Source organism: Mixophyes fleayi, chromosome 2 (genome assembly GCF_038048845.1).
Source record: "Mixophyes fleayi isolate aMixFle1 chromosome 2, aMixFle1.hap1, whole genome shotgun sequence".
Taxonomy (NCBI): domain Eukaryota; kingdom Metazoa; phylum Chordata; class Amphibia; order Anura; family Limnodynastidae; genus Mixophyes; species Mixophyes fleayi.
Window position 1 is genome coordinate 105,800,393 of NC_134403.1, and position 15,539 is coordinate 105,815,931.

General features: G+C 37.5%; 1 protein-coding gene across 1 annotated transcript in view; it reads left to right on the plus strand.

The window, feature by feature from the left end:
- The window catches only part of TDRD3 (tudor domain containing 3), a 109,195-nt gene that overhangs the window by 63,769 nt on the left and 29,887 nt on the right, over window positions 1-15,539 (plus strand). The window contains exons 8-9 of the mRNA XM_075199797.1: window positions 8,008-8,855; window positions 10,918-11,043. Of these exons, the coding sequence (XP_075055898.1) occupies window positions 8,008-8,855; window positions 10,918-11,043 (974 nt within the window). The remainder of the gene's footprint in view (window positions 1-8,007; window positions 8,856-10,917; window positions 11,044-15,539) is intronic.

Consider the following 15,539-nt stretch of genomic DNA (forward strand, 5'->3'; position numbering starts at 1 on the left):
TGCTTTGCTTTTTGTGCCAAAGAAGTTGGTAGATGTACTTTGAGATGGTTTCTTTTGCTTCTGAGACATAATTGCTTTGTGGATAAGTCAAGGTGACTTTGTAAGATGTGGAGAGATAATGGGGTGAGTAATCAGGAAAAAAAAGTATGGGCGGGGGAAGTGAATACTGCATGCTATCCTATGCACACATGGTGAGCGTCTGTTAGATACCTGACTGGAAGATTTATAATGCGGATGCCAGCAGGGTGGGAGTCAGGTGCAATAGCTTTCTTTAAGCAGAAATGGACTAGTGGTGGTCGAGGCACTGCCAGATCTGAGATAGGATGGGACCGCCTGGAAGAGAAGCTTGCTCTGGGATCACGGGTGACCGATATGAATGGCTACCATAGGCTTACTGCTCTTAGTATAGATAGGTCACGTGATATGTCAAGAACAATGCAAGGCAGGTATTGTTACTATACAAATGTACACAGTGTGGCAAGAAAAGTAATACATTTATGTAGTATACCTCCATACATAACAGCAGCTAGCAATTCACATGTTAGAGCAGCACTTATTCGTGGATCTCTTCGTGATTAGGTCCAAGGGAGTTACACTGTAAGGGTGCTTAACAGGGAAGGGATGAAGCAGGCTCCTTGCACAAGATTAATGGCAGTGCTGAGGAGCTTTGCTATACCACCATGTAGTGCAGCCCCTGACCAGCTCCCCTCTCTTCCACTTTCAAGGGCCACTGAGCTGGGTGGATGGATTTCGGCCACAGTCTGAATATTACATAGACAGGGACCCGCAGCCAATGTCCAAACCTCCCGAATCACAGTCCCACAGAGTGGCATCATGGAGAATGCCCAGCAAGCAGCCCATTGGCACTAAACAGGCTACTGCAGCAGACTGGGAATGCTGGAGGATTTTGGGCGTCCTCGCCTGTAGTTGCAGGCAGCTGGGTAGTCCTAGGCAGGCGTGGAGCAGGCTACCCTCTGAGATCCATGGCCGGAACGGCAGTCGGCAAGATATGCCTAGTAGTCTCCAGACAGGCCAGGTCCTCCGGGGACCACCGAGATGTGTCTGGGGCATGTGTGGAGGTGAGGCAGGTAGTTATCGCCACAGCTCTGTACGTGGCAGCGAGGGCGTTAGCGGCCCGGTTGGCAGAGGTAGATTTTGCATGAGGCTAATGAGGCCTAGCGGCATGCTGGTAGATTAGGTGGCCACTGCTCAGTCTGCTGAGTATCTCTTGGGGAGATAGGGCATTTGCTACTTCCCTGGTGTACTGCGGAGGTAAGTGGGAGCCAGATACCCAATGGTGGGGCAGAGGAGTCCACAATTCCTACAGTTTGGTCACTATTTCCCCGGAGCTCAGGGAGAGTGTGACTACTCAGTATGGTGTCTTCTTTTATATGGGTGTCTAAGCATTTTATCTACCTTCTGTATCTGCACACTTTTTGATAGATATATAAGCCGAGAAATGTGTGGAAAATGTCGTATTGTGATCTTATGCTGAAATACCTTCAAATTTAGAGTGCTACCAAGTAACAATTTTTTCTCTTAAAAAATGAAGTTCCTATCTGTGATATGTAGACTTCTTTCCCTTTAAATTTTATTACAAAGGACGAAATTACATTGCTTTAACTTTCACATAGCCTTGAATGTACCTCCTCAAATGCTATTCTACATATAATTGTAAAAACATATTTCTTGGGTGTATTTTACTCTAAAATAGAGTCATGCCTAATATTCTCAGGTCCAACTTGGTGAATACCCACATGTTAATGTAAAACACTTTATTTTTATGACATACTGAAAACAATATTGGGGATTTAAGTCAGTAAAATCTGCACTTGTAGCTCTAATAACTTCTTTCTCCCTTTAATTTATAATGGGAAATAACTTGAGAACCATATTGCAAAAAGAACTCCTAAAAAATGCTTCTAAACCCAAACTGTGGAATTCTGGGATATTATATATACATACATCTTAATTGTTAGTCATCAATCACAATCTGATCTGCAGCGGATCTAGTTTTTTGTTTAGCTTTTTTTATGGACTGTTAAACGCTAGAATCATATGGGACTACATATAGTTTCATAGGCCAATCCGTTTTGTAAATATATATTTTTTTTTTTTTTTTAAAGTTTTATTTTGCAAGGTCAGTATAACAATAAAAGACGGATGACAAAAAGAATACTGATAACAGAAATAGAGAAAAAAACAAGAAAAACAAATCAATGATCAGCATAAAACAAGCAAATCACTTAGTCAAACGAACCTCTAAATGTAATGGTAGTGAATGACCCAAGGTTTTTAATAAGAGAGGAGAGAGAGAAAGAGAAGGTGTAGCGAAAGAAAGAAGAGAGAGAAGAGAAAGAGGAAAAGTGAGAGGTGACTAGATCCATAAGAAGAAATGAGTCCAAGACAGAAGTGAGGTGTTAGGGCTGGGTTATGTAAAGGGTGGGCATGCCTGAAAGAAGGCTAACCATGGGTCCCAAACCTTGATGAAAGCTCTCGAAGTGTTCCGAATAATGCTGGTCATATACTCCATCCGTTGAATCTGCCAGACTCTATTGATTATAGACTGCATAGAGGGAGGGGATTGCATACGCCAGTCTGCTGCTATCTGGCAGGTAGCTGCCGAAACAATGTGCCTCATCAATTTGTTTTGATGTCGGGATGCCGAGGGAGCCCCCAAAGAAAGAAGAAAGAATTTGGGTTCCAGGGGGATGTCCACCTGGAGGATTGCACTAACCAGGTCTCTAATCTCAACCCAGAAGCCTGATAACTTTGGGCACGACCACCATATGTGGAGGAATGTGCCTTCTTGAGAGCACCCTCGCCAGCACCTGTAAATATATATTTTATAATCCATAATAAGTTTATCTGTTGAATTAAGTGTTTTGTGTGATGGATTTTACTTTCCTGAATAACACTGGCATTATTATTTGTGTAAGTTTCATTGCTCATTAAAATTATTCGCTATAAATGCCCATGGGTATTTGTTTTTCTCTTCTGATTCTATAGAAAGAGATTTGAAATTATTGTGTATTTTAGGGACTCTACTTCTTCATGTTTCTTTCAGTGCAGGACATAATTTTTTTGATGTTAGGGATTTTATACATTACCTACTGTATTCTACTCATCAACCCTCTAGAAAGCAGTTCACATGAAATTATTGGGTGCCTATGTTACAATTTGCTGTATAGTCCAAATGTTGTAAAAGGAATTTTATTCACTATGTGAACTGAAGTAATTGTTTTTAAAAATCAATGGTTAATTATTGGTTCAATTGCGCACACATGATTGGGAAGGGTTTTTTATTCTCATTCAGCAGAACTATTATTCCCTGCATTTTATGTTTGTGAGCTGATATACTGAATCACATACAAAACTTGCTTTGACCTTCTAGATTTTGAACAATTACTTTTTGTCTGTCAAGAATCTGTAATTATAACACTTGCAGAACGGAGGCGTTGGTAGTGGCAGTGGTTTTCGCTACAGAACTCTTAAGACGTCTTGCTTGAGCAATTATTTGGATCTGTGAACACTTTAGGGCATGATCATTTGTTGTATCTCATTTCCAAACATCTTGCTATTAACATTACTCACTTATTGACTTTTGTATTTTTCTCATGCACAGCAGAAAACCGAGGCAGCGTAAGGTATATTTTGTCTGCATGGGTAGCACTAGCTTAAAAGATTTGCCATTGTGACCAAGATGCGTTTTTTAACCATTGAAAAGGCAAAGCAGTGTATGATTTAAACAAGCCATAGCTTGTGGTTAATATTCTAAAATGGCAAAGGTGAAAAGAATTCTTATTTTTCAAAAAGAAAGTAAGAGATGAAATCTCCTACCCTGTCCAGACACGTAAAGTTTACAGCAGAAATTACCCTTTCTATTGAGAGATTTTGCAGATACTTTTTTTCCAGCTCACAGAAAACACTTTTAAGCAGTAGCAATTTGCTTCATATTGTTTACCAGTGAATTACACTCACTGACATCTTGCCACTGTTATCTGCTCATTGCAGAGATAGTTTACTAAGAAACTTGTAAATCTGCAATGGTCTAAAATAAAGTAAAAGTTTGTGTTGGATATTGTGGGGAAAGGCTGATTACTGTGAAAAATGCTGAAGCTAGACTGTGGCGTTCCCTACAATATTAGTATCAATTTCACCAGATCTATTCAGTCTTCCTCCACTTACACCCCAATATACTACTCAACAGTCTCATGCCCCCATTTCACTAGGAAACCTCCACCCCTCTCTCAATTATACAATCTAATATATCCTTAACACGCAGTTTCTACCTCCAACTTTATTCTGTTCTTTATAATTTCACAAATTCTATTATAGTACTTAATTCATACCATTATGCATATTTATGTTGCACTTGGTGCTGTCAATGACCATCACATTGCATAGTTTACAGTCATTTATCATGTGCATACGTTAACTTTTTATTCAATTACAACAACCAGAACCATAGGACCAGTTCAAAAACATTACTCTGGAAACCTCACTAGATCCTGATCTGAAATGATCTGAATCAACCACATTAAGCCCCTACCCCCACATGCACACATATATAGTTAGTGATTGATTGATGAGTACACCTGGTAATATACTATTGGTAGTTTTTTAGGTACGTTTTTGTGGTTTAGAAGTAATGTTGCAAAAAATGAATGCAAATGAATCAAATCCTATACGGTTTCTCTTTTATGTAAAGATATGCAGTATTTTACAAAATATTATACACATTTTTGGTATTCTTCTATTTGGGAAAACTTGTTAGGGGTAAATTACTAGTGTTGGCCTAGTTTCATAAATGTAACCTTTTGGCAGAAGTTGCCAATATATTAAATGTCGGGTTTTTTTTGGGAAGGGGGGGTTTAGGTCCAGTTTAGAAAATGAAAGCAAACATCGGACTGTGCTATTGGCATAGTTTTTTCCTTTTGCAGAGTTTTCTTAAATGCCAAATTAACAATATGTTTGGTTTCTTCAGAAGCACATTTAGGTATCCTCTTACTAACCTTTGACACACTGGAAAAGTAATGTGATTTTCCTCTTACTAAAGCATTTAATTGCTTTACCTCAATTCATTTACCCAGATCTCCCATTTATTAAACAGACACTGCAGTCAGTTGGTGCAGTCTCCTGCCCCCATTTGCAGTGGGGTCAGGGCAAAATAATAATCCCCAGCACCCTGACAGAAATTAAGAACTGGGTCCACATCACGGCCCACAACCTAGTGCTGGGTGCCCTACCTTTCCCCCTTGTAGAGTAAAGTGAGTGGTGGGGCATATTGCTAGATATTGGCTTTTGTGTTGAATGTGCTACTGGCATCCTTCTGGTGCTATGAACCCCAAATGGTGGTATTTAATCCCCCATTCAGGGTTCTCCCCATCTCTCATGTCATTGGGGGATGGGACACGATTACAAAAAGCACAAACCACTCATTAAAAATATATTATTAGTATACTACTTAAAAAGTAAGGGCTTTTTATATCTTGCAATCTACAGTAATCTTGAGTTCATAAAAAGATAGATACGGAAAAAATAATTCTGCTAGTAAGATGATTTCCTACTTACATTGCAGTAAGTTAATTGTAAACCTTCATAAAATAATACCTGGCTATCCAGCCAGCAGATACTGCAGATGTTCCAGCATGAGGTGTTAGAAAGCATGGGCATAAATATAAATACCACAACTGCAGAATCATAGGTCATCTGTCACTTAACTTGCATATTCAGATAAGCTGCAACAGGATCTGTCATCATGACATTCCTTAAAAAGTATACTACTCCCAAGAGTAACAGTTATAAATGGTTTATATTGACTTGCTTTTTCGAACATGTTCATGTAAATGCTTAAATCAATATTTCAGACAGTTGAAATGTCAGGCAGCAAAAAAATAAACTGCTAGTGATCATATGAAATTAGTGGCAACATGCAGAAGGCGTGACCACCATTGACTGTTTCTAATCCAGTTACCTGTCCTTCAACTATTACTTCACTATCACTTCAACTATATTACTTATTACTGTCCTTCAACTATATTACTTCACTATTACTTCAACTCCAAGTAATGTTTATGTTCAATGTTTTAAAAGCTATATTCACTTTTCATATGCATTTGTCTATTTTCAACTGCTATGGGTTACTGTTTCCAGCTACAAAATACTTGTCTTTTTAATGCAAATTTGTAAATTATGATTTTTATTTTTTTTAACTGGGCTCTGAGAACTATAAAATCTTGTTCTTATCACTAGTAAATTTTGTTGCAGGGTTCAATTTTCAATTTTACACCCTGTGATTCTGCCAGTGACATATGACAGCAAGCATATCTCCGTGAATACTGTTCCAAAAATATTTCGATCCATAGTTATCTGATAAAATTGAATTGTTAAAGATCAGGCATGCTTTTAAAACTGGGAGTGTAAGGTTGTTGTTGTTGTTATTGGTAAATATCTGTAACGGTCCACTATAAAGCACAGTACTATACAATAATGGAAATGTTACAACCTAACAGTCAGACAATAAACATTCTTCTGTAAATACCTACTTGTATGATCTCAGTATAATTCAGGGTTTGTCTTAGATGCAAGAATTGCCAACAGGTCATGCTTTGAATCCGTGGGAATTTGCCCAGTCATATAGATTAATTCACTGGTGCATCATTATGCACATCCTCCAAATAAGAACTGTAAATGGTTATTCAACACTGTAGTTGACAAACTTGTGTTTAAAGGATAGCTTAGATATAAAGTGTTAGGATGCAGCAGGACATCTAGTAAAGAAGAAATGCACATCAAAGTATGCAGACATTAAGTGTAGGACGCCATTGTTAGGCACACAAATAAGAAGCCGATAAGGTCAAAGAGCAAATAATTTATGATCATTTGCTGACCGGCCAAGTGGTAGAAGACCTGTAGCGTAGTGGTGAATTTACCAAACGGGACTTTTTGTAGCACCAGGGGACAATTTGTGAATATGATGTAAAGTCCATTCAGCCAGGCTGAATTGTTTGCTGAAAGCCAGTCATCATTCACAGGCAACACAAAAAGACCGTAATCTAAGCAGGAATCAGGACAGTGTTAGCAGATCCAGACTGGATTTTAAGAATGGAGAGTCCAGTGTGAATTTAGAGACTGGAGCCAGACAGACTGAATTTGTTGTGATAATTGGTGTCTTGTTAATGACAATTGCTACAGTAATGAGAGCTATGGACAAACAATAATTCTGTATCATGCTGCAAGATATAATTCACAGAATTTTCATATGACATAATGCACCCTACTGTCTTAGTATTGTAGTTAGTGGTACTGACAGATACCTGTAACTGCCTTTGCAGTCGTTCATCTTCTGGGAAGTTGTATAAGACAAACAGTACCTCTCATGTGAATTGCTTTGTTCCTGGCAGTTTTAACTGAATTCTGTTTAGAGAATTAACGAGTTAGCCTATTAGCTACTACATTTATATCCGGCCATTTCATACCTTTACTACATTTTTATTTTTTGCCTATCTTATTAGTACTAACACAGTATGTCGTTCTTGTAAACATTTTTACAAGAGTAACCTATTTTTACTCCAGATCACATAAATTGGGATGAGTCAGATAAAAAAACAATGAATTGCAGCAAGCAAGGAAAATAGGATGAATAGCTTTCACATAGCATGTGCTATTTTGTTACAATTTCAAATTAAGGTGTTTTATTGATATAGTTTACACTAACTATCAATATTGTTTTAGCTGTGTTATTACTGTACTATTTTGTGGAAACACCATTATACCTTTCCAAGTATCATCACATTGTGTCTGTGACAGTTGTTCTAGGTCTAAACACTTGTTTGTTAAGTTACTCATCATTGCCTGGTATTACTCTGCCATAGTCTTCTGGTAAGGCATGTTACACAGAATGTATGCTTCCACGTAGAGCCATAAAGACATCTGTAAACATTTAGCCTGTTACATTTTTTTTCTTCTTCGTTAATTGCAATGAAAACTATTTTGCCTTTGCAGATAACAAACCACAAGTTCAGCATCAGAACCAAGGACAGAACAGAGTTCAAAATTTAGAGCAAAATGGATTAAAGGATTACAGCCAACCTCGTCAGTTTAACCGGAATGATACCAGAGTTCCAAGGAATGAAAAACCCCCTCGTTTTCAGAGGGAAATTCATTCATCTAAACAATTTGAAGGTAATGGACCGCCAAGAAGTCGAGGACCAGAAAAACATAGTTCTTTTGGTCCAGAGCAATGGATGGATGATAGGAGTAAGTGTGAAAGAGGATATCCAAGAAATGATAGGTTAAAGGATTTTTCACACCCTTCCTCCAGTTACCAAAATGATGGTACTTTTAAAAAGAGAGAAAATACTATGCAAAATAGGACCATAAAAGGTCCAAACATCTATGAAACTAAAGAGGATTCTTGCATTCAGAATAATACAGAGGCTGCTCATCAAAAACGTGGTAGAAGAGAAGACCAAAGACATAATTCTGAATTCTATATAGACAGGAGACCACGGACAGGTAACAATGAACCATTCACCAGTTTGCAAAATGAAAAAAGTTTTAGTGCCAGTATGGAATCCTCTAACTATCATACAACATTAGGAAAAGACGGTGCTAATGATTTACCAAATGGAGAGTTTGAACAGAAGGGACGAAGAATTGGACCTATAAAACCAATAGGATCAAATCTGAATTCACCACATGATGATAGAGAGAAGATGTTTTCATACAACAGTACCTCTAGAAAGAGATCTGGCCCAATAAAACCAGAAAGATTACTGGAAACTGCCTACCCGGCCTTTAGCTGGAGACCAGGAGACGAATGTTTGGCTCTGTATTGGGAAGATAACAAGGTATGATTGTAAGCCATATGTTTCATTTTATTGTAAATAATTTGTCTGAATAATGACTGCCACCATTTATTATTTAGTATGCCAAAAGCACAGACATTACTGCTGGTTAATGTTCTTGATGACAGAACCACCAATCATTTCATGCATATGTCACTTTAAATTCACACTAACCTCATTTTTTTATGTCCCGTAAAATGTATACGATTAGGTCTAGAAGTAGGACAGTGACGTAGAATGTAATTTAAGTGTTCACTAAACAAGGATGCTCCCCACCCACTTGAGATATGCCCATTGTGGTGGTGTGGGATTTTTTTGTTTGTTTTTTTTACAGACCATCTAAACTTCCCCCAAATTAGTGCAGGTAAGACAGCTTTGTTTAGTAATCATCATTGTTTATAAGGTGCCACAAAACCTGCAGTGTCAGGTAATTTATACAGAAACATAATAACAGGGCTAGGGTCATACAAGGTTGGTGGAGAAGGTGCAGACAAGACAAGGGGATAGAAGGGTAGAGAGGGGATCTGCTTGAGAGAATATCATCTCTTTTATTCATATGTAAACACATTCTCTACAGTCTGAGGGTTGCATTTTCGATCTTCCAATTAAAAGATGTACCACACTTCTGGTTCCTTGATACTTTCATGAGACCTTTGCTATGAAAGAAGTCTGCATTTTTACACACATTGCTGCTTTTAAAAAACAATAAAAATGTTTGGTGTGGTTTTAGATATGCCCTGTTGGTCATGCTGAGCTTGTAAAACAGGAATGTTAAACATTACAAAGACCTTAACCTTTTTCATTATGTGACACATGTCAAGCGATTTATTGATCAATACCAGTGATTAAATTGTGATAAAACTGGAATCATTAAAAAATAGAAGAAATGAAGAACACTTTCTATATATTTTAACTGCTTGTGAAAATATATTTTGTATATCCCAACTGGATATGTTTAAAATACTTGTGTCCTTTTTACATTTTTCAAAATCAAACCTAAATTCTTGTGATATATGCAGCATAGCACCATTTGAAAAGATACTAGCCCAAGCTTACCCCTCCTTTTCTTATTCACTACAATAAAATTTAGCAGGAAGCAATTTAGTGTTTACATTGCTGCAAATGCAATGCACTGTTACAGCTTTCTGCAAAATATTTAAACCATTTACTGCAGTGAAGCTGGAATCTCTTTGCCATATGGCAGTATGTTTCTAAATTGTCAAAGGGGGTCCAAGAGGATGTCTCGGGATTGAATGTGAGCATCGTGCATTCAACTCACGTCACACCCTAGGATGGCATCTTCAGAAAGATATGTATGGCTACCACCACCAAATACGCCACCCTATCACAAGAAATATGGCAATGCATTCGGAGGTTTCCATCCTTTTTAAATGTTATTTTGTAGTGTAAATCGTTGTTTACAACTCAGCTTATCAATTGGGAATATGACTTTTCAAAAACACATTAATAATTTAACATTTTTCCCTCTTCATTCCTACAAATTACTTTCCCATGCTCATCGCATAAAAACCTGACCTATGCCTGGATATTGTTTGCTGTTTGTGTCAGGGAATTCTGCTAGAGGGAACAAGAAAGTAGCATCTCACAACACTTAAAGAATCTAAACATTGCCAAGTAATTGATGCATTAGAATACATTGTATGAGTAATATAACAGGTGACTTTTTTTTTTTTTTTTTTTTTTTGCATATATATTACTCTTTCCACATATGGCTGCAAATGCATTATCTGAGCTCTTTGACATTTATGAAAAACACAAAATAAATGCTTAACTAAGAAACTAAAACATAGTAGCTAATCTATATTCGATTTAGTCTTATATTATTGAAATGCCCATGTTAACATTGGGAATTTTAGGGGCATTTTCAATTACCCTCCGGGAATGAGGCGGCCACACATAGCCGCAATCCTGGAAGGTAATTGAATATGCCCCTTAATGTAGTGGGTCTGAAAGGTGGTTCTGATTTACTAAACTGTATTTCCTAACTTTGTGTGTAGATAGTGTGTTATTTTAAATACATACAATGCATTTCATCTACTTCTAGTATTACAAAGCTGAAATTGAAGCGCTGCATTCTTCTGGAACAACAGCAGTGATAAAATTTAGCGATTATGGGAACTATGAGGAAGTACTACTAGACAACATCAAGCCTATACAAGCAGAGGCATGGGTAAGTCTTTGGCCATGGTTATATAGGAGATATACAGGTTATAATTCTACTACTGCTGGGAACTCCTAGCGCTGTACTTAGGTCTGAGGTATGTGGAGCCTACAGGCACAAGAGTACAACATGTAACTGTATTCTATATATGCATTGCTTTAGGAGATCATTGAGGGCATTTTATAAAAAACCTATGCAAGGCAAAAAGGTGGTTTTTCCCGCCGTAGCCAATCCAATTCTAACTAGAATTTTTCGAATGCAAATAAGGAAATAAAGTAAACTATCTGACTGATTCCTATGGGCACCAACTTTTTTTTATTTGCACTTCTCTTCATAAATATTGTCAACTATGTCATGTTTTTCTCACATGGACCTTCTCTTGTTCTAGTTATATGGACTGTAGTGTAGGGCTGCTTGTCGTTTTTTCCATTTGCTGCCCGAAACTGTTTATTGGAGGAGATAAGTTGCAGTATAAATTTATACCCCATACTTTAGTAACTCCATCCTCTGTCACTTCACAACATATCCCGTACTATTAAGGTGCCACCTGGGGGTAAATGTATGAACATGCGGGTTCTTCAACACCCGCGTGTTGGGCGATTAAATTTCAAACGGCGATACAGCGCCGCTTGTAATTTAATCGCCGAACACGCGGGTGTTGAAGAACCCGCATGTTCATACATTTACCCCCTGGTGTCCATGAGCCGTACAGCAGGAAGTGCACACTGTGAAATGACCAGCAAGTACTTCAGCACATACCAGAAGGAGATGGAAGTTCCCGGTTCTCTGGGTGTAGTCCCGCGGAACAGGGTTTAGTGGAAATAATCAAAAATGCATTCCCCTATGCCAAGTACCTGCCCAGAACTTTATGCAGACTTGTTAAAAGGTGAATTTAGAAGAAACACGCAGTAAATGTTACTTATTTTTAGTTAAGTGTTTTCTGATAAGATATATCATTAATGTGAAGTTGTGTGGGACAGGTCCACTTTAATCTTATCCACTCTTGTCATTGTACAGCTTTTCTAGGATAGTGTTTGATGGATGTTTGCTGTAAAGAAGAAGTTCTCAAACTTTTTTTCAATGGGCAATGGCCAAAAACAAAGATTTAAATGGTCTGTTGCTGAGCTGGATGCATATGTGTAAAAAATAAATAATCTAAATAGGCACACGTAAAAATGGCATATTTATGTCCAGATGCAGAACATATGTAAACATTTCAAGATGCTACCAGTTCTGCAAAATAATTTTAGAATATGCTCACAAAATCATACACTGTACGTATGGTCAGTGTAGAAACACTGTCCGTTTCAGCCTTCAATGCGCAATAAGCCAATCAGAAGCAACTGTCTAGTGATGGTTACCATCATCAGTGTGTACTTGCACCAACCTTCAGACACTCGGAAGTGATATGGCTAGTGACAGGCATATATGTGTATGTATGTGTATAGGTGGTGGTCAGTGGTTTGACACACTGCTGGCTGTAGTGCTCACATAGTGCCTGTTCTAATAGGAGAAAAAATTGTTTATTCTATTATAATAGGACTCTTTTGGGCCCCTCCACGAGGGGCTGGTGGCAAGTAAAAACAGCCAGGTGCAGCATACTGAGACATAGGTGCTGGGGAGAACACTGTATGTATGTATATACACAAGACTAAAATATATTTTTTAGTCTGCTAATAAAAGAACAAAAAAAACAATATGAAGCACCTTGGTAAAGTCAGTAATAAAATATTTTTTTCCCACTGCAACCGAAGCATGGGAAAAATTAAACAATTGCTTTGTCCTAAAGTTGTGAAAACACACCTGGGCATGAAAGTGTTAATGCTTTCCTTTCATCCTGTATATTTTTAATTTGTTATAACTCCCCAAATTATTTATAATTCTAGGTACACTTCTGATTTGTAAAGCTAAGGCATAAGTCATGTAACATTCATAAAATAGCAGCACCCTGTAAAGTGTGTTGTCTGGACAGTAATTTGCTTTATGTTTCATTTACTCGACCAAACTAGCTTTTCTGATCAATATTAATTTGTGTTATGGTGTGTAATCTTGGATTGTAAGCAGAAAAATCAATGTGTCCTAATTTATGTAATACACATCCACTTGCTGTAATCCACAGAACTAAACATTTTGTAGTTAAAACAGTGTGCATGTCTTCTATTTTAATTTCACCTCAGCCAGAATATTGCAGTGAGGACAACACGCACACACAAACACACACATCTGTAGTGTATGTTTATCAAATAATGCAGTGTTAATAAGGATAAGTATAAATACCATTTCTGAAATACTAAAGTTTGCTTCAGTGTACAAATGGAATTTTAAATGTTGGTCATTGGTCTCCATCCACTTACATAATTGCAAGTGTTCATTTATTCAATATAAAGAATTGCAGTCTAGCAACAGCCAATCAGACATATGGCAGCCCCTACTTATTCTGCTGTTAAAGTTTCTTGCTTACTATTAGAATCTGGCGTGTACCAAATATTTGCAAACGCGAATAGATATGCTAATACCATGCCTTTGACCATTACACTCTTCTACAGGAAGGAAAATCAAGACTATGATTCAAATTTTCCAAATTACATAATCATTGACTCCAAATTCTGGTCACAGATTGGCCTCTTTCCAACAGGGTTTAATTTTGTCATAATGTCCCTCATGCTTTTCGACAAGTCTACACAGGTCCACTTGCCAATGGTAAAGAAAGTTTGCAGTGTATATGCTAGATAGGGGAGCTAGTGGAAATCATTTATAGCCTAAAGAACCAGTTAAATTGATTTGTTTAAACAGTGGAACCATTTCAGGAAAGTTACTTTTTATACACATTGACAAATCAAATGCATGATGCAATATAACTGAAAATAAGACTTCTCGTTTGGCTTGAATATCAAATTGTTATGGGGTCATTCCACATCAAATCAACACAATTTTAGAAAAAATTCTACCTTACATTCTCTAATTTCAATTAAATTTGGTATAATGATGCTATGGGTGTAAAGAACCCCCCACCCCCAAATCTTAAGCTGATATGTATACTGGTTTTGTATTTATATGCCTTTTAAGGCAGCATTTTATTATGAAAAATTTGATGCTTTTAACTGTTTTAAATTGTATTTGTAGCTCAGTTAATTGAGCTAGAGAAATGGATAAGGTCTCATTTTAAACCTCTTTTTAAGGGATTTAAAATGTTATATAACACAGCAGTATGTTTCAATTAAAATTGTAATATTTTCAAAATCTTTCTCATAAAGCCATATTTTATAATTTTTGAAAAAATCTCAAAAATTGTTCATACTGTTGTTAAGACATCCCCAAAGTTTTATTTTTGGGATTGTGATGGATGGGATCTTCTGCTACAAGAGGTTTTATTTTTGAGTGATTTGTGAAAATTGTATTTATTGAGGTAATACACACCTGAGAAAATCAACAAAACAATATTTTTTCTAGTTCACTATATAAGAGGAATGTATGTTCCTCTTCAGGTGTGTTTGGGAACATGATTCTACAGACAGCGCCTGCTCCCACTTCTGTGCAGGCGGGCGAACTTAAGTGGAAAGATACTCCATGTGAAAAGACGCTTCAGTTGTGTTGAATAGGCCCGCTTTTTACAGTGACAGGTTAGGTTTGGGTGGTCTTTAGTGAAGAAAAGTCCCTAGGTCACTAATTTAAGCCCACCCAACTCTGGACCATTTGTGTCACATCTGAAAAAGCGGAGTGTTTAATTACATTGGAGTATCAGACTGGTTAAGTTTGCTGGGAACAGGGAGGAACAGCAACTTGCAGAAGGGGTACACAACACCGTTTTAGTCTGCTGCTTCCATAGGAAACTCATAGCAAAATTTAAGAAACCACCATAAAAAGATTTTCTACTTCTCTGATGGGTCAGCCGCAAAATTTGAGAACAAGAAAAACTTTGCCAGCTTCTGTTCTCATAAAGATGATTTTGGTATAAAAACAGAGTAGCATTCTTAGTACCTGGCAAAGGTCCATGCGATGGTGTAGGTGGCACAGTGAAGAGGTTAGCAGTCTGAGCAAGCCTGCAACGTCCATGTGATCAGATTCTTACACCAGCAACTTTTTGTTTGGGCAGAGGAAAAAAACATTACAGGAATGCATTTTTTTTTTTTTAAACTCTTTATTTAAAGAGGAAACAGGAAAAACACAATCAACACATTTGACAATAAAATATTAACATTCAAGTGGTCTCCTCTATGTTTTATACTTTTATAGCATGGGGAATGGGGGTGAGGGGAGGGGGAAGGAGGGACGGGAGGTAGAAAGGCACAGTACTGTTAACAATATTGTTGATAAGTAAATAAGCCAATTTGGAACATTGCTAGGAAAAGCTACGCCACACGGCTACATTGACTACCAAAAAGAAAACTAGCATACAAACATTACTCACCAGCAGCACACCATATCCAGCCTGGGGGGTCCGGAGGCGGCCCAAAAGCTACATTCCCACCGCAGGAGTGGGAGCCATACTGGAAAGGCAGCTACGG